A 27,989-nucleotide genomic window follows, 5' to 3' on the forward strand; every position below is an offset into this window, starting at 1 on the left:
AATGGACTGACAAATGTTGCTGTGCTCACTGACATTCATCCCTCAGTCCGTCAGTAGTGTGTGTGTGTGTGTGTGTGTGTGTGTGTGTGTGTGTGTGTGTGTATCTGACGGTGTTGCCAGGCGAGCTGTCGGATCCACTATCAAAGACAAAGGGAGAAACCCAGCGAGAGACCCAAATGCATCAAAGCCAAACCTCCTGCAGGACACGAGAGCCCGTCTCGTCAGACGCTGTGATCTGATAAACATGACCATATACACTTTTTAAGCCTTTAGGCGCTCTAGCTCACCCCGTTTTCAGAAGTGAGGGAGCAAGACCAAAGTTTAACTCTGCAGCAGGCCTCGCTTTTAAAAGCAACTCAGATACGATTCCTTGCTGCCCTTGATCAGTTTTTATATGTATTTGCCAGGTAATTTCCCCTGATAGTGATAAAGATCAAACATGATGAATTATTTAAATTCAAAAACACACTTCCAAGGGCAAATCAAATGAAAAGTCAGACATCAGAGACCTTGGTGGAGTGGGCTGGGTGTGTACGTGGCAGAGCAGGTGGTACTCTGAACTCTGAATCTCTGCCTCGATCCACTCCGCTATCTTACATCCCACCCTCAGGCCATACTTTTCTCTGATTTCCTTATCAGTGAGTGTTCTTGCACTCAGCAAGCCTGGAGCTACGTGTGTATGTGCACATGTTCAGCATAACAAGCAGGCGAAGGACCATCTGTCCAGTCGGGACCGAGCCGTCCAACTGGTGTCAATCACCTGATGGGGAGGAGGACGGAGCAAGCATGCAGATTCACCGGAAGATAATGGAGGTTTATATTGTGTTTCTGCACCAGGCGGCAACCTCCGGGTCTGAGCAGGGAGGCAAACCAGGAAGTGCCTTAAGCTACATTCTACCGAAAATTCCAGCAGGGGGCGCTAAGTTTGACTGCAAAAAAAAAGAAATCTGCCCATTCATTTCAGTGCAAAATTTGAAAACTTCTCACTTGATTTATTACCTCAGAATTTTTTTTTAGGTCAACATTATGGTCTCAATCGCTAGTAAAAAATTTTCAAGACAATTTGATGTTAATAGTTGTAATAATGGCCCCATTTAGAAGAAAATAGAAGATAAAGAATCGTATGATTTGGGGCGTGGCTACCTTTGATTGACAGGTCACTAACAAGGCGAGCCGTCATCAGGAGAGAAGCAGAACAATGCGTATCCATGGCAACGTGTCAATAAAGTTACCAAAACTTACCAAAAAAGACACAAAATGACCAAAGAAGACACAAAATTACTAAAAAGACACAAAATTACCAAAAGAGACTCAAAAATACTTAAAAAAAGACACAAAATTACCAAAAAAACCCAAAACAGAATTACCAAAAAAGACACAAAATTATTAAAAAAAAGACACAAAATTATTTAAAAAAGACACAAAATTAACAAAAAAAGACACGGTAAAGTGCCATTCATATAAAACTCCCATTAAACTTTCATATCAAGGTGGGGGCCACAAAATATCGTCATTAGGGCCGCAATTGGCCCGCGGGCCGCAAGTTTAGACCCCTGGTCTAAAATCTCAGTGTGAGACTAGGCTGGGACTAAAAAGTCTAAACTCTTGTCTTTAGATGTGAGCTGATAGTTTTCCAGGAGTCTTTTCCAACTCTTCTGATGTATAGGGAGCATTTTTTGTGACTCACTTTGCGTTCTTCTCCAGCTCTCCGTACATCCAGCCGTCTCTCTCGTCGGGGATGAGCAGGGCGATGACGTCTCCCTCGTCGAAGCTGAGCAGCGTGCTGTTGGTGCCGGCGGTGTGGGGGAAGATGGTGCGCACTCGTGGCCTCTTCACCATGTTGTTGAGGCCGGTAGCGACGGACACGGACCGGGCAAGACTGTTCTCCTCGCTGCTCCCGTGATCTGAGGGAGGACGGAAAAAAATGTGAGGATGAAGAGTTCTCAGAGACTGTAGGGGAGCAACATGGTGCTTTGAGCACCGGACACTGTGCACAGTTAGCGACGCAGTTTAATTTACGATCAGTGGCGGGCACTTTGTGTACAGTTAGCATGCTGGTTTGTTTACAATAAGCTACTGTGCAGTTAGCGACGGTGGATGCAGTTGTTGTGCTGCTGCTGAGCTGAACAGTGAAATCCAAAATTTTCCCACTCCGGCTTTGGGTGATTTCCAAACAAAACTTGTATTTGTAAGTTTTTGATAAGCATGAATACATTTTTAATCACAGATATATTTTACTTACAATGACACATTTTTTATTATAGGGTGGATAGCTTTGGTCACAGATCTATTCTGCATGACTGAATAGTAAATACACAAAAGTAACCTCATAAATTTCAACCTAATCCAGAAAAAAATAAGTAATTCCTGGGGTTTAGAATACACATTGCCAATAATTATGAAATTTAGTGAATGAATGTATTATTAACTTATTACAAAAACAAAAATGTTTCAGTTTGAACGTAAAACATACTGTACACTGTACAGTTTTTCAATTGAATATATTTATTTCTAAGGATTACCAATTTATTGCATTCTGTTTTTGTTACTTTTTAGACAACGTGCCAGCTTTTTTGGAATCAGGGTTCTATGATTTTACACTTGTGTAATGAATCTATATAATATACGAGTTTCACTTTCTGAAATAACTGACAAAAAATAATGAACTTTTTCATGACATTCTAATTGTTGTAACTAGAGATGTACCTATAGATTATTGTAGCCATAAAAGAGCAGCGAAACTCCACAAAAGTGATCCTAAAATCAAAACCCAGGTGAAGCAGATGCTATTGTTCTCTGCAAGAAAAAGGCTGTTCACGTTCCAGGAAGGAACAGAGAGTTCCTGCAGCTTAAAGCCACAACGGCCCAGAGGGAAGACAACGACTACTAGAATACCTATGCTGTTGCTGTTGGTGGTGGTGATGGTTCCACTGCTGGTGCTGTTCTCCTGGGTGAACATGTTGGCCAGCGGACTGGTCTGAGCCTTCAGAGGAGGAGCCGGAGGAGTGGACATGTTCTGCCACAACAACATTAATGACAAGGTTAGTGTGTGGAAACAGTGCAGAGAAAAAGAAGCAATTTAGAATTACCTTTTGATTTAACCCATAAAAACCCAGACCTATTTATCCTAAAGGAACATTATGGGGGACATACCACAAACCAAGTGGACCACATAGAACACATTTATGATGTTTAAAAAAAAATACTACCCCAAAATGTCAAAGATCTGTAATGTGACATATATGTTACATTGGGCGTTTATGGAATTTATGAATTTAAAATAAATAAGACACCTTTTCTGCTTACAGCATGGGTCAAAAAACTTGTGGCCCGCGGGCCACTTGCGGCCCTCGTGACGATATTTTGTGGCCCCCACCTTGATATGAAAGTTTAATGTGAGTTTTATATGAATGGCACTTTACCGTGTTGTGTGTGGAAGGTCCCTTTAATTACTTTTTTTGGTAATTTTGTGTCTCTTTTTAATATATATGTCTCTTTTTTTATATATATATCTTTTTAAATAATTGTGTGTCTTCTTAAATAATTTTGGGTCTTTTTAAAATAATTTTGTGTCTTTTTTAATAATTTTGTGTCTTTTTTGGTCATTTTTACATCTATTTTTGGTCAGTTTGTTTCTATTTCGACAATATTGTGTCATATTTTGGTAATTTTTGCAACTATTTTTGTAATTTTGTGTCTTTTTTTAGTCATTTTTACATCTATTTTTGGTCAGGAGGAACGGTCTTCATTTCAGATAGGCTACTCATTATTTTTTACATTGAACATGTGATTATCTATAGTCTATAGATGGATATAGTCAGATTGCAAGAGAAATAGAAGAAGAATTTCAAGCATTTACAAGCACTTTATCCAAAATCAAAGCACTTTTTAAACCTTGAAATACAACATTTTGTTGATTTCAAGCACCCGTACGAAGCCTGAATATCAAGCATGAACAAACGTTCTCATCCCTTCCTCCCTCCCATCGTACCACGCTGTGCCGTGACGGGGACGGGGAGGGCAGCGGGGTGATGGACATGGGCGTGCGCAGCCCCTCGATCATCGTCAGCACGCTGTCGGGCATCTCGGAGGCGTCGCTGCACTGGTCCTGCCAGCTGTTCAGCTTCGCCATCAGCATGTCCTTTGCCTGTCCAGCAGGCGTGGACAGAAGAAAAGATATTAAAAGAAAACATGAGTAATCAGAAGAAAACAGTCAGTGCACACATTTTCATCACCATGGCAACATCGAGAGTCTTTGAGAGATTGTGGGTTCAGGAATCTGATGCTTTCATTAGATTTTAAATTGTTTTCATTTCCCTTTGTCACAGTTTGAGTCTAAATAAAAAAACAAATTAACTCAAAAACAAATGAGTGCCAACCCATATTGTCACTGACCCACATGTGTATAGTGGCAATAAAGGTTCCATTCCATTCCATTCTATTCTATTCTATTCTATTCTATTCTATTCTATTCTATTCTATTCTATTCTATTCTATTCCATTCCATTCCATTCCATTCCATTCCATTCCATTCCATTCCATTCCATTCTATTCTATTCTATTCTATTCTATTCTATTCTATTCCATTCCATTCCATTCCATTCCATTCCATTCCATTCCATTCCATTATATTATATTATATTATATTATATTCCATTCCATTCCATTCTATTCTATTTTATTCTATTATATTCCATTCCATTCCATTCCATTCCATTCTAACAGAAAGATAGCTTTTAATCACCTCTCCAACAGAGCCAATAAAGTCTTGATTTTGTGTCTGATTCTAACACAATGTGACTCGTACCTTCTCGTGGAAAGAAGCGTACTGGTAGGAGAACATGCAGTGTTTGTCCACCAGGAAACAGAAGCGTCTCTTCTCCTCCAGCAGAGCCTCCTTACAGCCGTCTGCCAGGAACAGCTGCATGTCCATCTGACGGCCGGTCAACGTTTCCAGGCACTGAGAAAAAAAAACACACACATACAATACAATATAGGGGTGAACTGCAAAAAAGGGGTCTAAAAACAAGATAAAAACACTAAATCTGAGGGAAATGATCTTGCTGCATGGACAGATAATTTCACTTGACAAGATTTCTTAAATTAAGATTGTTAAGATTGAAATTGTTGTTAAAATAAGAAATTAACTCTTAAAACAAGATAAATTAAAGCTGCCAGCAGCGATGAACTGACCCGAGCAGAGAGACCTGACAATTATTTGTTTCTTATCAAGATAAAAAAACTTTACATTCTAAGTGTTACATAATTGATATACATTTTTTATATTTATAGTGCAATGTGATCAATCTCGTCCACTTTGAGAGCTGAATGTGAGCAAAAACTTCACATAACCTCACTTTTTTTCCCCATAAAAGCCCAAATTGGTGGCACCGTTTAGGGTAGCCTCTGCCACCAGCATGAATGTGTGTGTGAACGGGTGAATGAGCGCAGTCTGTAGTGTAAAGCGCTTTGAGTGGTTGCAAAGCGACTAGAAAAGCGCTATATAAGTGCAGGTCCATTTACCATCCATTTACCATTACCCTACACTTTATTTAGAGCTTGTTTTATAATTGTTGCAGTATTACAACATTTCTGTAAAAACTTACTCAAACATAAAATCTTTTGAAAACACTCCATTTCCACCCCCAAAGGCCTCCTACAACATCTGAATGGTTTAAAATTTTTTTTTTTTGCGTTTTTCTATTTTTGGGTTTTACAAGGTTAATTGCGACAAGTAATTCTCAAATGCTCAAATGCATGTTGTTGGACTGAGGGCCACTTCTAGTGAGGGTGCGGGCCGTATGTGGCCCCCGGGCCTCCAGTTGCCCATCCCTGGTCTAGGTCATTAATGGAAAATCCTTACACCACGACATCAAGAAGTAGGAATGTTGCCAATATCATGATATGCATTTTTTTACCCATAAAAAAAATATAATCGTGAACGATACCATATGGCACACCCCTAATACAAGATTATACTATAATAAGTCAATATGAATGGATGGAAATCAACTGGTTTGTCTTACAAACTACCATGTTAAATAGATAATCATGTCTTATCTTCCCTCACACACGGTCTGCAGCCATCTAGACCCTTTCACTGGCGATCTGTACACAAGAACCACAATAATAGGAAAGGAGCAGGGTTCCTTCCTGAACACCCTAATCTCTGTCTTGCAGGAGAAATGTGGTATTATACCAGAGTTTAGTGTATTGACAGATGAGGCTGCATTTAGTGTTGTGAAAGGACAGATCACCAGGAGGGAGAGGGGACGGACAGTTGTAGGGAGACAATGTCTTATCAGCAGCGACAGCCAGAGATTATAAAAGGTCAGTGAGGGACTGGAAGGGTCTCAGGATAGTGTGTCTGTGTCCTTTTGCATGTATGTGTAAGTGAATGCACATCGTTTTTCTGAAATCATGTGATTGTCAGCCTTGTTAAAAAAAGAAAAAAGTCTGTTCTTTCACTGAATTTTCATCACATGACTGTTGTTCTCAGTCGAGTCGTACATGGCTTTCTAGATGCGCTGAGGAGAGCAGAGTTAATGTTTTTACAGGATGTGGTTGGTGCTATTACTGATTTTTGGATGCATTTTAAATGATACTTGTAGAATAAATCAATATATCTACATAAATATAGAATACATTATAACATATACATTTAATGAATATCTGTTTATTTATTTATCTTTTTTCTCATCTTTATGATTTTAATAATAGATATATAATATATAATAATAATTATGATTATTATTGTCGTTGTTGTTCTCAATTTTTTCTTTTTTTCTCCTCTCTTTTTTCTATTATTATTATTATTATTATTATTATCACTATTATCCTTTTTCTTCCCACTCTTTTCCAAAAAAAATTAAATGAATAAATTGTAAAAAAAAAAAAAAAAAGTATTGAATGAAATATCACTATTTTAAGCTGAGATTTGGTTATCCGTCATACATCATTTATATAAAGACCGTCACAAATTTTTAAAACCTGGTGATGATTTGTGTTTCTACAGTTTCTGGCAAAGATAAATGCTGTAATTTTATTTATTTATTTATCTATCTATTTATTTATATATATAGAAGACATGCCTTTGGGTTATTGGGTTCAGATAGTAATACACAACACAGTCAGAAACCCTCCAGGAAATCAGAATAGGTGAAGTTAATTCACCAAAGTCTTTTGTTCCTTGATTCCTTGTCAAAGCTGCACAAAATCCATATCGTCATCCTAATGCCGGGAATTGTCACGCCTCTAACGGTTGTTGATATAATGGAACACACACACACACACACACACACACACACACACCCTCTATTCAGCTTTTACAACTGCCCTCCTCTGAAAAAGCCCTAAAACGCTGACGGCTTTATTTACCAGGAAGCTGTGGAGGGTTAAGTGCATTTATGTGGAAAAAGTAGAAGAAAACAGAATATAATCAACCACAATGGTTTCTAACAATGTATAGAGAACAAAATCTGAATGAAAATTAATGAGAATAAATGGTAAAATGTTACGGTAATGATAGAATTGTTTGAATTAAAAATATGTGTACATTTTAATAAAATACATTTTGGTGATACCAGCTACCATTGAGCATATTTCAGTGCTTGCCAAAGAAAAAAAAGGAAAAAAAACCCTTTTGTTGTTTTTTTATTTCTATTTAAAAACGTGTTACGGTAATGAATTTAGCTCACAGTTTCTCTAAAAATGTCAGAAAATACCTTAAAAGTGTTTAAAAAGATTATAAATTCATATTAAACAGTGACTTTAGATTGTATAGGTTATAAAGGGTCAAAGAAAATATGTTTTTAATGCTCTTGGATGTTTGCTATGAGCTGTAACATGTTCATGAGAATCACCCACCTGTAATTACTAAACCAAAATGTTTGTATAACTTTGCCTGTGGGTGAAAAAAAAAAAAAACACGCCCTCAAGTCACACAGAACAAACAAGACTACTGAATTATTTCTATAAAAACAATCAAAGAGGATGTTAAAGAAACATGAACTGTGAACACACAAGCAGCTCTCTGCAGAGGTGACATCATGCTTGTCCAAACACCAGATAAACCCTCAACCTGTCGGTCCCTCTAATGTCAGGAAGTCCTCACATGAACCCGTCCTTTCAGTTGGTGATCTCTCGCCCAATACTGGACGCCATTATAACATATAACGTGTCTGTGTGGCGACACGTCAACAAACAAGCAGATGCAAATTTCTGAAACACTCACACACACACACACACACACACAGCAGCAGAAACAGAACTCTTCCTGTTACTGAGCTCCCTTTATTTCTCTCTGCAGGCTTCAATGCAACTTATGCTACCAATACATCAGGAGACTTGGAAAAGATTTGGAAAAGACTCCCGGAAAACAAAATGTTTAGAGTTTTTAGTCTCACACTGAGATTTTAGACCATGGGTCTCAAACTCGCGGCCCGTTGGCCAATTGAGGCCCTCTTGATGATATTTTGTGGCCCTCACCTTAATATATAAGTTTAATGTGAGTTTTATATGAATGGCACTTTACTGTGTTGTGTGGAAGGTCCCTTAAATTACTTTTTTTGGTAATTTTGTGTCTTTTGTAAATAATTTTGTGTATTTTTTTGGACATTTTGTGTCTTTTTTGGTAATTCTGTGGTTTTTTTTGGTCATTTTGTTTCTTTTTTTTAAAGTAATTTCGTTTTCTTTTTGTCATTTTGTGTCTTTTTTGGTCATTTTGTGTCTTTTTTAAAATAATTTTTGTGTCTTTTTTGGTCATTTTGTGTCTTTTTTAAAATAATTTTTGTGTCTTTTTTGGTCATTTTGTGTCTTTTAAGTAATTTAGTTTTTTTTCAGTCATTTTTTGTCTTTTTTTGGTCATTTTGTGTCTTTTTTTGGTCATTTTGATACTATTTACAAGACTACAACTAGATTATTTTAGCATTTTTTCCCCATCATGCTCTTAGTAAAAACTTACAAACTGGAGGAGAAGCAGCTTTTGGCTCCAGCTGCTCTAGTGTGTCCAGTGGTTTGTGTTGAAAAAAACAACAACAACAAAAAGAAGAGAAGACGTCACAAAATGCCCGTCACAAGCTGAAAAAGGGTTTCTGTTTTTATCACATGAAAAGTTGACTATTTTACAGTAAAAATAGATATAAGGAAGGATAAAGGAAAGGAACATTTAGAAATGAATTCATGATATATATTTATGTCCTATTTAATTATAATGTGTTTAATTGAATAATTATATTCATCAGCTCTATCAACTTTCATTTAGTTAATCAAACATTAATCATTGATTATTTATTAATTATTTATGTATACATTTATTTATACATGTTAACTGGGTCTCCTCACCGTTTTCTTGACTAAGAAACATCTAAATATATGACATCACTATACAGTATTTGTATTGAGGACTGAGCTTACTAGTATTATTGTGATGTTCCTTTTTCCTGGAAATCTTCTGGTGTAAGCTCAGCATTAATCAACTCATAATTTAGTGGAAACGCCTCAGGTTAATAGGGTAAAAATTAACTAATAGATATCACCATTAAACATCCAGTTAATTACTGACATTAAGACAATTATTTTTTGTATTACAAGCTTTCTGAAATGTGATGATTAAATATGCAAATGAGGTATTATCTTATCAAATTTGTGCTTATTTGCACACATTTGCAGAGCAGAAATGTGAACATTGGACACAGCCAAGTTCAAAAATCCTGTTTCATTTTGTCGACACATCAGAGTCGAATGTTTTTACGGATCTCTTTCTCACTTTTACATCATCTCTTTTTATCACTACGTAAATCAGAAAATGCTGTCAACAGCCATAAAAAAATAAATATGTTTTTTTTTTGCCTTGTTTTTTAGGAATAAAATGCTCCATATATCAGTCTATAAATGATATTTGAACAAACCCTTCTGCAGAAACCTCAAGAATATAAATATATCCAGTTTCACTCCTTTATGATGTAAAAGTGAGAAAGTAGCACAAACATACCCCAAACTTTCCAGTTTCACTCCTTTATGTATATATATATATATATATATATATATATATATATATATATACATATATATATACATATATATATATATATATATACATATATACATATAGATATATATACATATACATATATATACATATATATATACATATAACATATATATATATATAATATAATATATATAGCATATATATAGTACATATATATACATAGTATATATATACTATTAATACATATATATATACATATATATACATATATATATATATATATACATATATATACATATATATATATATATATACATATATATATATATATATATATATATATATATACATACATATATATATATATATATATATATATATATATATATATATGTATATGTATATATATATGTATATATATATATATACATATACATATATATATATATATTTTTTCGGGGGGGGTAATTTTGTCTTTTTTTTTAATTTTGTGCCTTTTTTTGGTCATTTTGTGTCTTTTTGTAATAATTTGTGTCATTTTTAGTTATTTTGTGTCTTTTTAATAATTCTGTGTCTTTTTTTGGTCATTTTGTGTCTTTTTTAAAGTAATTTAGGTATTTTTTCTGTCATTTTGTGCCTTTTTTTGGTCATTTTGTGTCTTTTTTTAGTAATTTTGTGTATTTTTTTGATCATTTTGATACTGCCTCCAGCGGCCCTCAGGTAATTTGAGTTTGAGACCCCTGAATTAAAGCATTGCTATTGGTTCCCTATGGTCTTCCCTCTTTTTTAAAGTATTGCATCACTCAAAACATGCATTGTAGAAATTTGACAGCCAAAAATATGTATGTTGCCTGAGGGCAGCACCGTACCATAGAGCATTAAAAATAATTCTTGCAGAGGAAAGGTGAGTGTATATATAACAGACCAACATAGCAACTAATTATCATCAGTAGAAACATCAGTTCACCTCCTATCTATTCATCGTGTGCATTCATTGAGCTAATTGAGATGTTCTACAGGGTGATTATTATTTCATTACTGCCCTCTCAATTATCTACAAACTATGCCACATGCACTTAAAGTTGTTTTTATCTATTCTCGTGCTTTGTTTTGGCGAGAAATCATGTCGCGTTTTGTGCCAATAAAGAAATTTGAATGGAACAGAAGACAGACAGAGAGAAACAGAGAGAGTGAACACCTTTAGTGATTTTGTGTCTTTTTTGGTCATTTTGTGTCTTTTTTGGGGTAATTTTGTGTCCTTTTAATAATAGTGTGTCTTTTTTGGTAATTCTGTGTCTTTTTTTGGTCATTTTGTGTCTTTTTTAAAAAGCAATTTAGTTTTTTTCTGTCATTTTGTGTCTTTTTTGGTAATTTTGTGTCTTTTTGGGGTAATTTTGTGTCTTTTTTGGTAATTTTTGTGTCGTTTTTGGTCATTTTGTGTCTTTTTTTGGTCATTTTGTGTCTTTTTGTAATAATTTTGTGTCTTATTTAGTAATTTTGCGTATTTTTTGGTCATTTTGTGTCTTTTTTGGGTCATTTTGTGTAATTTTGAGTAATTTTGTGTATTTTTTTGGTAATTCTGTGTGGTTTCTGTCATTTTGTGTCTTTTTTGTGTCATTTTGTGTCTTTTTTTGGTCATTTTGATGCTGCCTCAAGCGGCCCCCAGGTAATTTGAGTTTGAGGCCCCTGAGGGCAGCACCGTACCATAGAGGGTTAAAAAGAATTCTTGCAGATGAAAGGTGAGTGTATATATAACAGACCAACATAGCAACTAATTATCATCAGTAGAAACATCAGTTCACCTCCTATCTATTCATCGTGTGCATTCATTGAGCTAATTGAGATGTTCTACAGGGTGATTATTATTTCATTACTGCCCTCTCAATTATCTACAAACTATGCCACATGCACTTAAAGTTGTTTTTATCTTTTCTCGTGCTTTGTTTTGGCGAGAAATCATGTCGCGTTTCGTGCCAATAAAGATAATTTGAATGGAACAGAAGACAGACAGAGAGAAACAGAGAGAGTGAACACCTTTCCAGAACTGTAGAGGTGGGCGGCATAATTTCTACTAACAAGTGGATGAGGGAAAAAAAAAACAGATGGAGTGTGAAATGCTATTTCCACACACACACACACACACACACACACACGCCCTCTTAATCACTTTACATCTGTCAAAACAGCAGCGAGCCTGTTGCCATGGACAACCTATAAGTCGTACTATAGGTAAGAGAGAGTGAGAGGTGGAAAACAGAGAGATGAAGAGAGAAAAATGCACAAAATTACACTTTTTCTTTCCTCCCCGGTGTGGATGGATACACATCTCAATCTTTGTTTATCTTGTGTACAGAGGGCAAAACTTGTGCTCGCTTTGTTTTGAAGAGTCCTTTAATCAACTGCTTGACAGCCGTGACAGCACTCACTTTCTTAAAAAAAAAAAAAAGAAGAAGAAGAAGAAGAAGAAAAAAATCCTGTCTCTGCTTTCAGACGGATCGTCTCTTGGCTTTGAAGTGTCTTTGGTGTTTTGTGAATCATCTGCTGCTCTAAACTCCTGCTTCTAAGCCTCGACACCCTGTCTGTCTGTCTGTCTGTCTGTCTGTCTGACCTCACTGTGTCTCTGTGTCTGTTTGGTTTTCAAGTCCTAATACCTGGCCTTAAATCAGATAAGTGAGCACAGCAGCGAGCAAACAGAGATGTGAGAAGAGGAGAAAGAAGAAGGTGGAGGAGGAATGAGGTTTAGTGGGAAAAGTGTGATCCTTTCAGCTGCTCTAACATGCATATTTAAACGTATTGTACTTGTTATTATTCTATTAATGTACACAGTGAGACATAATTTGCACTGAAATGTTCTGTCATCGTCGTCAAATGTTTTATTAAAAAAAACAAGCACCTACCGTTGTTAATAACCATGTCTTTTTGAATATTATTTTTTCACTTTTACTCAGCAAATTGTTTGAGTTGTCATGATTTGTAGGATAATTTAGAACAGGGGTGGGAAATTAATTTTCCCAAGGGGCCACATGACCACTACCATGAAGGTTGCGTGGGCCGGACCAAAACTCTGAACTAAATTCTGCTCAATATTAATTTAATCGCTTTATAAAATACAGTAAATTATCTGGTTTTGAGCTGCTACTGATAAGAATACATGTTATGATAAGACGTTAATGTGGAGTAAATCAAATATAGCAGTAAAAAGTAGTAAATACTCCAGTCACTATATCACTATTCCATTTATTTTAAACACAACTGTAAATGACCATTAGCAAGGTTGTATTATAGAGCTTGTTTTTCATGTTTGTATATTTTCTAGGTGTTTTACAATGCTGTGATGCTTTTATTTTGAAAAGGTGCCGCCCAGTGTGAAACGGGTGCTTTTATTTTGAAAGGCAGTGACAGGAAATAACAGGTGAAACGGTAAAATGAAAAACGAACAGTAATTAATAAGGAGTGTCATAATTCATATAAAGTTGATATAAAGTATCTAAAAGGCTTCTATAGTGGCGGCTGACAGGACACAAGGTTTGTTAAAGTTTATCTTCTTCTGTCATATATATTAGTGGCTATATTTGTTGTCTTAACTATAGTAAAAGTGCTTGTTAGCTCAAGTGCTAATGCTAATGTTTGTTGTTTTCCACCTCGTAGCTCCTACGGTCGATTCACAAGGTGACCAAGGAATGTCTTATTTTTATTTTCATGGAGCGATTTTAAATAAATCTTGTGAACTATCAGTTAAAGAGTCGACCGTCATTCAGCCAGGAATGCTACTAAACATACATTCAGACCACAAAAACAATGTAGAGCATGTATGTTCTGCAGTAAACCAGTAATTTATTAACTTGATGCAAAAAGCAATACGTGTTTTTGGCAAGGTACAGAGGTAACTCAGTGGATTATTTGCAGGTGGGTATGCATGCAGGCAGATACGTAAACCGCCTTCAAAATAAAAGCACTGCGGTTGTATTGATTTCTAATTCCTGGGTAACCTCACGCCAAATGCCCAGGTCTGATGCAGAATATTCTAATTGTGCACGGTGCAAAGTGCCACATTTCACATTTTTTGTCCTCATTTTCTGTCTGTGCTGTTTTAATCTTACTCTGTGCAGCACATTTCAAAAGGTGCTATATATAAAAAAAGTTGAATTCAGATATTAATGCTTGAAAAATGACTGAGATGATTACAAATGATCAAAAAAAGTTGTTGATCTTTCTGGCAATCAAACAATGTATTCATTGATCATGCTTTGCACTATTTTTGTTACTATGAAGTCATTTTATTCTGAAAAAATGCTAAGTCAAAGTCTGTGTTGACGAATAAGTACGCAATAAACCTATGCTGGTGATATAATTCCTTGTTGGTTGTCTCTCTAACTTTAACTCTGGCAGCCTACGGGTGAGTAGACCATGTTGACAGAATACACACACACACACACACACACACACACACACACAGAGGCTGGCTGACTGGATCGATGTTCGGGAGGTTATGTAAGAGACTCTCTGGGTCACAGCTCTGAGATTAAACTCCTGCCTTTTTCATTTTACAGAGCCGTCCAGGGTGTGGCGGCACCATGTAATGACAATTTAAACTGGCTGTAATTACTTCACATTCCTCAGGGATTAATTGTCCCGGGGAAAACACCTGCTGTGGTAATGCTGACAAAAAAAACGAGCTACTTATTTTGAATGATACGTAGGTCAATTTGGAGACAGAAAAAATTTGTCTCAAGGTTTCTTTTTTTAGTGCATTAATACCTAAGTAAATCTGTATACATATATATATATATATACATATATACATACGATTATACATATATATATATGTATATATATATATATACATATATATACATATATATACATACATATATATATACATACATATATATACATATATACATATATATATATACATATATACATATATATACATATATATACATATATACATATATATATACACATATATACATATATATACATATATACATATATATATACATATATATATACATATATACATATATACATATATATATACATACATACAGAGAGAGAGAGAGAGGAAAATAGAAAATCGATTATTAACCCTCTGGGACGACTAGGGACATTTTTCAGCCATATTTTTCACTTTTGTTTTTGGCAATTATTTTGGCTGTGATGCTGCAAATGGCATGATTTTTGGAAGGTTTTTTTTCTTGATGTAATTTGAAATTCAAATTTCATTTTTTCCAATGGGTCTATAATAATACACTGATACAATTGACTACCCTTTCAGACCATTCGGGCTGAAAATGTCCACCTCCAAAAAATGCTATAAAAACTTCAAAGCAGGGATGCACAATATTATCGGCACGTTATCGGTATCGGCCGATATTGGCTTGAAAATGAACTATCGGACATCAGCCAACACGCCGATATCCTCTGATATAATAAACTGATTAAATAATGGGGTGCACATCATTATTATATAGTGAAAATGTCCTTCGTTTTCATCTTTGTCAACTTTTTTCATACGTAAACCTTTTTGGTTGATATGAAATCTATTTAATCTATCTGGTTTTATGACTTAATAAACTTATTGGGGCTGAGATGGATCAGACAAAGGAAATAAAGGAAACATTTATTGTGACTTTTTTTAATCTGGCACCCAATAAATACCCCATTACAAAAAACTAAAACTAATAAAAACTAAACTAAAACTAAGCAATTCCCAAAAAATAAAAACTAATTAAAACTAGCAAACTCACTCTAAAAACTCATTAAAACCAACTGAATTTGAAAACAAAAATCTAATTAAAGCCAAAACTAATAAAAAAATCCAAAACCATTACAACCTTGCCTAGGAATAAAATCATCTCTACATGGGATAAACACCATGAATAAACACATTTTAGAATCATGCAAAATATGCCCGAATCCAATACTTCCTCTTCTCTGTTTGACATGGTTGCCCCCGGCAACCATTAAGTATGAAAAGGGTGCAGCAATTGTATCTATCTATGCAAATACTTTGGATCAAAGGTGTCAAAATGATCCAACGAAGCACCTGAGTGACAGGTAAAGTCCAGGTAAATGAATGAGCTCAGTCAGGTGTACGGCGGTAGTTTATATTCTGCAACAAATGCAAATATTCTTCCTTGTTTGGCTGTTTGTTATGTGCACGTCTGCTTTTATCAGCGAGCATGCGGGCGGAGCGAGGCGGAGTTGGAGGATTGCATGCGAACAAACCACAAACAGATCACCAGCAGAGATCTCCTGCTGCATGACTGCACGCAGCACACACTCTGCACATTATCCCCAACTACTATTACAGCGGCTCTGACAGGCTGCGGCTCAGGTGTCACCGTTTGTGAATGAGTGTGTGTCTGTGTAATTATGCACATATGAGTGCGTCTGTGTGTGCGTGTGTGTCATGTGTCTGCGTCCGGCTCACCTCGCTCTCCTTGGTCTCGTACTTGTTGGCGTTCTTGCCTTGGCTCTTCCTCCTCAGCTTCTTCAGCTCCGACTGGGACCTCTCCAGAGAGTCCTGCTTCATCTTGTGCTCCATCTGGTACCTCTTAAACGTGGCCTGCAGCACAGGGAGGACCCACGTCAATGCAACAACACTGTAGTGACCCGATTGCTACTCAAAAAAAAGATGCCACCTCGATCTGATCTGCGCTCTCTTTGGTTTCACATCAGAGAAATCTCGGGCTGTCTTAGCAGCTAAAGGCTATGTAGTTATAGTCTTCACCACACTCCTTGACAGGCGTTTAATACTTTTCAGATGGAAACAACAAGCTCCACCATCCTTTTCTCATTGGATCAAGTGTCTTGTTTTATAGAAGAAACACATATAATTTCTCATAAATGTGTTTCATACTTCTTGTGGTTGGTGATATTATGCGATTATGGCCTGGGTGACTTGCATGTGCATGGAGGGTCTGAGTGCTGGAGAAGTATTAGTTCCATGTCAGAGTAGGGCTGGGCGATATGTCGATATAATTTTTATATCCATATTTCGCCCAGCATTTCTTTGTGTCCCTTGATGGTTGTTTTGCATCTGTTTTTTGTGTTTTTGTGTCTCTTTTGAACATTTTGTGTCGTTTTGTGTGTTTTTGGGGTCTTTTTGTGTCTCTTTTTTTTTTGTCTTTGGTTGTTTCGTGTCTTTGGGGTTGTTTTGCGTCTCTCTTGTTTTTTTTGTCTTTGTGGTTGTTTTGTGTCCGTAGTCATTTTGTGCCTTGTTGTGGTTAGGGCTGCGTGATGTATAAATATAAAAATATATCAATATATTTTTAAATGTGATATGGAAAGAGACCATATCACATATATCGAAAAAAAAAGTTATTTCTTTGTTTATATATAAATGCAGCCCTTACTAGGGTTTGTCATATTTAGTTCTTTTGTAATGTTCGTTATTCTTTTCTCATATAAATATATTTATTGCAGAAAAAGATTGGTCTATTTTACTCCATAGGCTATTTTTATTTAAGATTTTTTTTAATTTAAATGTGCACTTTATGGAGCTTTAATTAAAAAAATTCAGACTTTGACTGAACATTATCTCTCACTTTGCGATAAAATATCAGGATATATATCGGTTATCGATATTCAGCCTAAATATATCTGGATATGACTTTTGGTTCATATCGCCCTATGTCAGAGCACAAATAACAATCTAATAAAAATAATAAAAAACATGGTTAGAGGATCGCTTCTACTTTGTGTTGATGCTGGAAAACAGGAGCTTGTTTTTCTTCTTTGCTGTGTTGCAGCAATATTTCACATTAGGGCACAAGATAATTACCATGACTGCAGTCATAATGACAGAAAATTATAGCACTGAACTGCTATCCAGGATCAGACTAGATTATGGTTCAAGGGTGTAAGTGAAACCCTCATATCCCTCCATCTACAGGTGCATCCCAATAAATGAGAATATCATAGAAAAGTTTATTTATGTCAGTAATTCAATTCATAAAAATGGAAAAAACACATTATATAGATCCATTACACACAGAATGAAACAATTCATGTCTTAATTTATTTCATTTCTTTTTGTTTATTAATTATAACTATATTTAGTTTATTTTATTTATGTTAAATGTAATGTAAAATGGGTAACATCTGTTATATTTTATTCAATTTTGTTTCCGATATTATTACTTATATCTTTTAACAGCACAACTTTTATCATATTTTATTATTGTTTTATATTTATTATTTTTATTTTATTTTAAAACTGGTAATTTAATACAGTCATATTTGTTATTTTATATGATTTATTCTATATTATTTATTCTTTATATCTTTTTGATTTTATGTATTGTTTCTTGATGTAAAATATTTGAAATTTTACATATTTTAAACTAGAAATATCATAGAAAAGTTAATTTATGTCAGTAATTCAATTCATAAAAGTGGAAATAACACATTATATAGATCCATTACACACAGAATGAAACAATTCATGTCTTAATTTGTTTAATTTCTTCTAATTATAATGATTATGGCTTACATTTAATGAAGACCTAAAATTCAGTGTCTCAAAAAATTGGAATATTACAAAAGACCAATTTTAAAAAGTATATTTAATATGGAAATGTTGGCCTCTGAAAAGTATGTCTATCTATATGACTCAATACTTGGTTGGGACTGTTTGATTTGAACTACTGGAAATGGACTTTTACATCATATTCTAGTGCAGGGGTCTCAAACTCAGATTACCTGGGGCCGCTGGAGGCAGTATCAAAATGACCAAAAAGAGACACGAAATTACTAAAAAAAAAAGACACAAAATGACCCAAAAAGACATAAAATCACCGAAAAAAAACTAACTTACTGAAAGAAGAAACAAAATGACCCCAAAAAAGACACAAAATGACCAAAAAAATACACAAAATGACCAAAAAATACACAGAATTACTTAAAAAAGACACAAAATGAAAAAAAAACCCCACAGAATTACCAAAAAAGACAAAATTATTTTTTTTAAAAAGACAGAAAATGACCCAAAAAAGACAGAAAATGACCCAAAAAAGACAAAATATTATTTAAAGAAAGACAATTATTTAAAAAAAAAAACACAAAATTACCAAAAAAGGTAATTAAAGGGACCTTCCACACACAACACGGTAAAGTGCCATTCATATAAAACTCACATTAAACTTTCATATCAAGGTGGGGGCCACAAAATATCGTCACGAGGGCCACAATTGGCCCGCGGGCCGCGAGTTTGAGACCCCTGTTTTAATGTATTGAGATGCACCTTTACCTGCTCATCCTGTTATTGATCGTCAGATGAGTTACACTCTTTAGCTAACTGATGGTTCATGAGTCCCAGAATGTACTACTAGACAACAAAGACTTAACAGAAGATACTTTTGTGGCAGTGTGTGTTCTCACGAGGGCGAAGGATGCCACAAACACACAAACAAACAAACAAACAAACTACTCACTGTCATGTATTTGACATCCATGTCAGTCTTTCTCTCCAGCTCGGATATGATCTCCCTGTGGAACCTCTTAAACTTCAGGTGGAGGAGAGAACAGAGAGAACAGAGAGGGGACAGAGACACACTGGAGATTAGAAACTTGATGGGAGGATGAAGTGTTATGGTAAACAGACAGAGAGAAACGGGGAGTGATCCGTGTTTGGAGTGTGTCTCTGCGTGCGTGCGGGGGCGAGAGCCGAGTCCGAGGTTGCGCTTATGAATGAGTCAGAAACAAAGCGTGGTGATGCCCACAGACTTCTCTCACTTTCTCCCTTTCTCTCTCTTCACAAGATGAAAAAAAAAAAATACACAGAATTACCAAAAAGACACAAAATTATTTTTTAAAAAGACACAAAATGACAGAAAAAAGACACAAAATGACAGAAAAAAGACACAAAATGACAGAAAAAAACTAAATTACTGAAAGAAACAAAATGACCAAAAAAGACACAAAATATGTTTTTTAAAAAGACACAAAATTATTTAAAAAAGACACAATTATTTTTTTTAAAAAAAGACACAAAAATACTAAAAAAGATGACTGAAAAAACACTTAATTACTTTAAAAAGACACAAAATGACAAAAAAGACACACAATATATTTTTTTTAAAAGACACAAAATTATTTATTTGAAAAAGACACAAATATTTAAAAAAAGACACAAAATGACCCAAAAAATCCACAAAATGACAGAAAAACTAAATTAATGAAAGAAACAAACTGACCAAAAAAAGACACTGAATTGCCAAAAAAAGACACAAAATTATTAAAAAATACAATTATTTTTTAAAAAAAGACACAAAAATAAAAATGACTGAAAAAACACTAAATTACTTTAGAAAAAAGACAAAAAATGATAAAAAAAGACACAGAATTACCCAAAAAGACACAAAATTATTTTAAAAAATACACAAAATGACCAAAAAAGACATAAAATGACAGAAAAAACTAAATTACTGAAAGAAGAGTGTGAGGGTCTTGTTGTGAAGCAGCGGCGGCGGCGCCCCATTACACGCCCTCATCGAAGCCTGTGAAAGGTTTTCTTCCGTGGTTTTCTCCGACCTGAATCGATGCTGTGACTCATCATCTCCAGTCCATTAACAAGTCGACCCACTCACTGATGCTGCTAGCAACAACATCTCAGAGGAGAAACTCTCTCTCTGCCCCAAAGTTCAGCTCTAACAGGTTATTTTCAAACTCCAAACGCCATTATTTATTTTAAGAAGCGCAACGCTCATTCAACATTTAAGAAACATGGTTACCGAGATCTAAAAGTTTTAAAGGAGGGCTCGATTTACAATGTTAATTTGACCAATTAATGTGGTATAATGCTAAAAAAAAACCTATTTTGTGATTAGTGGGCCTACAAGAAAATTAATTAACAACAATCAGTAATCAGTTAATGACATGAAGATGCCAAACGTTTCTATGATCCAGCTTCTCCAATGTGACATTCTGCAGCAGAATAAATAACTAAATAAATTAAAGTCATTTTGTGTGTTTTTTTAGTCATTTTGTGTCTTTTTGTTTCTTTTTTTAGTCATTATGTGTCTTTTTTTGGTCATTTTGTGTCTATTTTTAGTCATTTTGTGTCTTTTTGTTTGTTTTTTAGTCATTTTGTGTCTTTTTTAGTCATTTTGTGTCTTTTTTTTAGTAATTTGTGTCTTTTTTTGGTCATATTGTGTCTTTTAAAGTCATTTTGTGTCTTTTTTTGGTCATTTTGTGTCTTTTTTAGTCCTTTAGTCCAACATAAAATGCTTTTTTGACTGTTTTTTTTTAACTTTCAAAACACTATCATGCTCAATAAAGAATTTTAAATGTTGCAAATGTGAACAAAGGTTGCAGATATAACATATAAGAGGGTTCCATCCAGTTCTATCATTTTATACTAAATATATTTGAGCTTGTCTCCAGTTTTACTTGGTATATCATCATCAAACTGAAACTGGCCTCATGGAGTTTACAGCCAGAACTTTAGAGGTAAATTTACAGTAGGGCTCCACGCTGCTTTGTTTTAGAGAGAAGTCTGGATTTGGAGCTTTTGGAGACTCCAGAGGGTTAAAATGTGTCGTTTTTACATACTTTCATGCAGAATTACTTTAATTGCTTTAATTACAGATTTAATTGGAATAAAACTTAATCACAAATTAAACTAATCATCATCTGCAGCTTATTTACTCCACTGTTAGCATGCTAACAAACTAAATGAGGCTGTACTTAAAGCAGCAGATTGTAGCAGCTCCAGCTGGTGTTTTCCCGGGGCGTGTTGGGGCCTGCCTCCTGTTCTCAGATAGGAAAGTCACCAACAGGTGCTCCTACAACCCAAACCTGTTGTTTCCCTTCCTCATGCAACCTTTTTGTATTTAGCTCGCTCATGGTGCTGCTGTGGCTGACGTAGGTGTGGAGCAAGGAGAGGCAGCGTCTACTCTATTTATTAAAGGTGAAAGGAGGAGGAGGAGGAGGAGGAGGAGGGAGAAAGCTGCATGCTTGCAACACTAAACGCTGTACAGTGAATTGAGGCTTTCTTGCGGTTGTTTGCAAAAATACGGAGCAACAGGTTGAGAGAGTGTTTGACAAAGTGCATTTGTGTGAGGCAGAGATTATTTATTTTAAGAAGCGCAACGCTCATTCAACATTTAACCCATTTAGGCCTAAAACGCCTGGAAAAAATGGCTGTAAAACCTCTGGGTGATTTTAAAATAATCCCCTAAAACCTGAAGTTTCTTTTAGTAATTTTGTCTTTTTTAATAATTTTTTGTCCTTTTTGGTCATTTTGTCTTTTTTTGGTGATGATTTCAAAGTTCTGGAAAAGTCCCATATTGCATTGCGACACTCCGACATGTATTCTGATGCATTTCATTGACCAACTACAAATCCTACAAAACGACGGAACATGTTTACCGAGATCTAAAAGTTTTAAAGGAGGGCTTGTAGAGCCTGATAATGTAATAAATTCCCGATAATGTAATAACCCCGATAATGTAATAAAAATCTGCATTTGAGTCCATTGAAAATGTAATAAAACTTGATAATGTAATAAATTCCTGATAAAAAACTAAATTACTTAAAAAAAGACACAAAATGACCCCAAAAAAAAGACACAGAATTACCAAAAAAAGACACAAAATTATTTAAAAAAGACACAAAATGACCCAAAAAAGACACAAAATGACATATAAAATAAAATAAGTGCGATTAAAATGCGTCAATTTTTTTAACAAGTTAATTATGTGTAATTAATTAATCTTAATTAACGCGTTAATTAATTAACCCTAATTATTATTATTATTATTATTATTATTATTAGTCATAGTGGTGCAATTGTAGTTCTATGAGCGTTTGCACATCTGTACATGAAAAAGCACTTGTTAGTTATTGATGTATTGAGTATATTAACTGTATATTACTGTAATTTATTCTGTATTTTGCCAGATCATGGTGATCCTGGTGCCGTGATGATGGGCCCCTTGAATATTGTTGCCCAGGGTTACAGCAGTGTTAGCCTGGCCCTGCTGGGAGGCTGAGAGTGTTTGGCAAAGTGCATCTGGGTGAGGCAGAGCAGTCAGGGAGACATTAGGTGACACAAGACTTTTCAGGAGGTATTATGAAGCATTTAGCACTCACATTCTCCTCCAGCTCCACATGAACCTTCCTGTGCACCTCGGAGATGTCCGACAGCACCGCACCTGTCACACAGAGACAACAAGAGAGGCAGGAAGATAAATGTACAGATATAAATATAGACACGCACGTCAGAGAAAACACACACCAGCAGAAATATCATTGTTTGGTTTTGTTTGCTATTCTGAACAGGACGAGAATGAAAAGATATTGTGCAACAATGACAACGTCATTAACAGGCCTTGGACGAATGATGAAGCGTATCCTCGATTAAAATTAGAGATTTCTTGTATTGAGAATTGTTGGAAACATTTGTGATAATGTAAATAAGTCTATAATTAACTCTATGAAGTCTTATCGGGCTATTTTGTCCATTTTTTAATCCTTTTCATGTCTTTTTGTGTCTTTGTAAGTCATTTTGTGTCTTTTTTGGTCATTTTTTAGTCATTTTGTGTCTTTTTTTAGTCATTTTGTGTATTTTTTAGTCATTTTGTGCCTTTTTTTTTAGTAATTTTGTGTCTTTTTTTAGTCATTTTGCGTCTTTTTTAGTCATTTTTTGTCTTTTTTTTAGTCATTTTGTGTAATTTTTTAGTCATTTTGTGTCTTTTTTGGTCATTTTGTGTCTTTTTTAGTCATTCTGCCTTTTTTTTGTCATTTTGTGTATTTTTTAGTCATTTTGTGTCTTTTTTAGTCATTTTGTGTCTTTTTTTAGTTGTTTTGTGTCTTTTTTAGTCGTTTTGTGTCTTTTTTTAGTCATTTTGTGTCTTTTTTTAGTCATTTTGTGTCTTTTTTAGTCATTTTGTGTCTTTTTTAGTCCTTTAGTCCAACATAAAATGCTATTTTAAATCTTTTTTTTTAACTTTCAAAACACTATCATGCTCAATAAAGAATTTGAAATGTTGCAAATGTGAACAAAGGTTGCATATAGAACATATAAGAGGGTTAGGAAAATGAAAAGATATTGTGCAACACTGACAACAGTGTCCAAAGACACCGAGCACAATGCATACATTATATAATACTGCATATGGATGAATGCAGCGCTGAGAAGTGATGCTCGTCATTTGACTACAGATTATGTTACAAACAACAATGACAATGTCATTAACGGGCCTTGGACATGAAGTGTATCCTTGATTAAAATTACAGATTTCTTGTATTGAGAATTGTTGGAAACATTTGTGATAACGTAAATAAGTCTATAATTAACTCTATGGAGTCTTATCGGGCTATTTTGTCCATTTTTGAATCCTTTTCATGTATTTTCGTGTCTTTGTAAGTCATTTTGTGTCTTTTTTTGGTCATTTTGTGTCTTTTTTGTCATTTTGTGTCTTCTTTTTGTCATTTTGTGTCTTTTTTTAGTCATTTTGTGTCTTTTTTTAGTCATTTTGTGTCTTCTTTAGTAATTTTGTGTCTTTTTTTAGTAATTTTGTGTTTTTTTTTAGTCATTTTGTGTCTGTTTTTAGTCACTTTGTGTCTTTTTTAGTCATTTTGTGTCTGTTTGTCATTTTGTGTCTGTTTTAGTAATTTTGTGTCTTTTTTTTAGTAATTTTGTGTCTTTTTTAGTCATTTTGTGTCTTGTTTTTAGCCATTTGTGTCTTTTTTTAGTCATTCCATCTTTCTTTAGTCATTTTGTGTCTTTTTTTAGTAATTTTGTGTCTTTTTTTTAGTAATTTTGTGTCTGTTTTAGTAATTTTGTGTCTTTTTTTAGTAGTTTTTTGTCTTTTTTGTCATTTTGTGTCTTTTTTTAGTCATTTTGTGTCTTTTTTTAGTCATTTCGTGTCTTTTTTTGTCATTTTGTGTCTTTTTTTAGTCATTTTGTGTCTTTTTGTTTCTTTTTTAGTAATTTTGTGTCTTTGTTTTTGTCATTTTGTGTCTCTTTTAGTCCTTTAGTCCAACATAAAATGCTATTTTGAATCTATTTTTTAACTTTCAAAACACTATCATGCTCAATAAAGAATTTTAAATGTTGCAAATGTGAACAAAGGTTGCAAATATTACATAAAAGAGGGTTAGGAAAATGAAAAGATATTGTGCAACACTGACAACAGTGTACAAAGACACCGAGCACAATGCATACATTATATAATACTGCATATGGATGAATGCAGCGTTGAGAAGTGATGCTCGTCATTTGACTACAGATTATGTTACAAAGGATCTCCTTCGCTCAGATGAAAGGACAACAAACACATGCACCGGGACCAGAAAAACTGGAGCGCCTACTGCTCGGCTAATCAAAAAGAGCTCCGATGGCAGCCGGCCACAAATCATAACCTGTCATTGCACCGTGCTCACAAAGGCAATCAAATTAGGATTACGCAGCACAATCATTATGTGGAAAATTGTAATTAAATTTCATATTGGCTTCCACGCAACAACACACAGCCTTAGTGATAAAGTGAATAAAAATACGGGAAAAATCATAATTTAATTCACAGTACTTGATTTTTTTAAGTGTTTCTCATAAAAACCAATAAACAACAAACACTTTTCTAAAGGCCACCAGTAAACACATGGGTCACTGTTGTGCAGCATTTTGCAATAATAATGCATAGTAGGGTTGTCAAAAGTATCGATACTCAAAAAAGTATTGATACTAAAACGTTGTATCCGAATATAATACTCATTTTCAAAAGTATCGAAGTTTATTGTTATGTGTGTAAAGCATAGCAAAGGAAGGAACACTTCAGTTAAGTTATTTTTGTTTTTTTATCAAGCTTGCCTAATATTGTGCACAGCATACAAGCTCAAAATATTGTTCTAATTGTTATTGTTTATTGTATTTATTTATTTTTTGCACTACCTCAGACCTGAAGCTTGTTATCATAGTTGCAGCTTCTTTTTGCACAACTGTTTTTATTATAAATATTTAACCTGTGGTTCTGTTAATTTTTTACATGTTGCATTTTTACTTGTTAATAAAAAATATTACCCCCTCCCCCGGGTCCGTATGTTTTTTTTTTACACATTCTGGCAGTATGTAATATCCTCAAATATTTTCTAGGGTTGAAATTTGGAATTTGCAAGTATTTCAATGAGTGCCCTATTAAGGGATAAAAGGTATAAGTGGTAAAATGAAGAGCCATTTGGGAGCAGAAAGTGAGCTGAGCCAAATGATCTGGATCACTAAAAAGAGACCAAATTCCCATCACTACTGTCCATGTCTCTCTTGCTCTCTTATTGGCTCTCCAAAAGACAGTTTCACACAGAGCACTGGAGCACTTGATTTGTGAGCGCTGAGCCAACTCTGACCTCTGATATGGAGCTTTTGTTGGGGGGATCCAAAACTTGTCTGCAAGGGGAAAATCAGGGCTAAAGTCATGTAAACGGACTCTGAGCCAGATGGCACAGAGTCCACTTCACATTTCATCTGTGGCCTGGATGCTGCTGCTCACACACTGAAGAGGAACCTGCATGTATGCATGTGTGTGTATAAACACGCCCGTGTGTGTTTGTCTGGTGGATTCCCTCGTCAAAAAAACATTTTTATAACCTCTCAGAAGACTGGCAGACATGAAGGAACAATACAGGCCAAATGTTTGGAAGCAAGATCACATTTGTACAAAAAAAGATCATAGTTTCATTGCTATACTTTGCAACAAAATACTTTGCTATACTTTGCAACAAAGTTCATTTTGTGTCTTTTTTTAGTCATTTTGTGTGTGTTTTTGGTCATTTTGTGTCTTTTTTGTCATTTTGTTTCTTTTTTATGTCTATTTTGGTCATTTTGTGTCTTTATTTTAGTCATTTTGTGTCCTTTTTAGTCATTTGTGTCTTCTGTGGTTTTTTTTGGTCTTTTTTTGGTCTTTTTTTTGTCATTTTGTGTCTTTTTTTTGTCATTTTTTTGTCATTTTTCTGTCATTTTTTGGTCATTTTGTGTCTTTTTTAGTCCTTTAGTCCAACATAAAATGTGATTTTGAATCTTTTTTTAATTTCAAAACACTATCATGCTCAATAAAGAATTTTAAATGTTTCATCCAGTTCTATAATTTTATACTAAATCTATTTGAGCTTGTCTCCAGTTTTACTTGGTATATCATCATCAAACTGAAACTGGCCTCATGGAGTTTACAGCCAGAACTTTAGAGGTAAATTTACAGTAGGGCTCCACGCTGCTTTGTTTTCTAGTCTGGATGTGATGAAGAAGTCTGGATTTGGAGTTTTTGGAGACTCCAGAGGGTTAAAGTGAATATCTTTGGGGTTTTGAATTGACAAAACAAGACAGTTAAAGTTGACTTACATGCCTAATTTACATTGCTGTTCCAACTAGAATTAAGTGGATCCTTCCTGTGTGCAGAATATAAGACCGATTTAGAGACTTTCTGTCTATCACTGGGTCATGTGTCATCTTAGATATAAAAGCAAGATGACAATCTGCAGAATGGAAACATGATACCGGATGTTAAGACTTCTTCCGTCACCGATCTTTTTCCCATAGGAGTTGAGTTTCCGTGTTTATTGAGCCAGTGCCATGCCAAAACAAACATTCCTCAGTAGCCAAAAAGCACAGCTGTACTGCACACAGGGGGGTTCATAGTGATGCAACCATGAGACATTTGTTAAAGACAGATTTTCCACTGTACAGATAGAGTGGCTTCTGCTTCTTCTGAGCACGTCAACAGCTCATTTGAATATAAATAGAAGATCTCACAGCATTACAGAGGGGAGGTGTTGGCTCGGTGAATAAACACTTCAGTCATTAAATATTTCCATGTTTGTAGATCAGGGGTCTCAAACTCAAATTACCTGGGGGCCGCTGGAGGCAGTATCAAAATGACCAAAAAAAGACACAAAATGACAGAAAAAACACTAAATTACTTAAAGAAGACACAAAATGACCAAAAAAACTCCACAAAATGACCAAAAAAGACACAAAATTACAAAAAAAGACACA

At 34.7% G+C, this 27,989-nt stretch overlaps 1 protein-coding gene and 1 long non-coding RNA gene across 2 annotated transcripts in view; one reads left to right on the top strand and one right to left on the bottom strand.

Annotated features, from left to right (window-relative positions):
* LOC131982946 (uncharacterized) overlaps positions 1–27,989 on the top strand; it is a 596,045-nt gene that overhangs the window by 351,696 nt on the left and 216,360 nt on the right. The window lies entirely within an intron of this gene.
* LOC131982920 (brain-specific angiogenesis inhibitor 1-associated protein 2-like protein 1) overlaps positions 1–27,989 on the bottom strand; it is a 77,406-nt gene that overhangs the window by 26,329 nt on the left and 23,088 nt on the right. Inside the window, exons 4-10 of the mRNA XM_059347517.1 lie at positions 23,096–23,157; positions 19,435–19,506; positions 16,431–16,565; positions 4,808–4,960; positions 3,992–4,147; positions 2,896–3,016; positions 1,688–1,904 (exon numbers count right to left, since the gene is read on the bottom strand). Coding sequence (XP_059203500.1) covers positions 1,688–1,904; positions 2,896–3,016; positions 3,992–4,147; positions 4,808–4,960; positions 16,431–16,565; positions 19,435–19,506; positions 23,096–23,157 — 916 coding nt within the window. The remainder of the gene's footprint in view (positions 1–1,687; positions 1,905–2,895; positions 3,017–3,991; positions 4,148–4,807; positions 4,961–16,430; positions 16,566–19,434; positions 19,507–23,095; positions 23,158–27,989) is intronic.

Source organism: Centropristis striata, chromosome 13 (assembly GCF_030273125.1).
Source record: "Centropristis striata isolate RG_2023a ecotype Rhode Island chromosome 13, C.striata_1.0, whole genome shotgun sequence".
Taxonomy (NCBI): Eukaryota; Metazoa; Chordata; class Actinopteri; order Perciformes; family Serranidae; genus Centropristis; species Centropristis striata.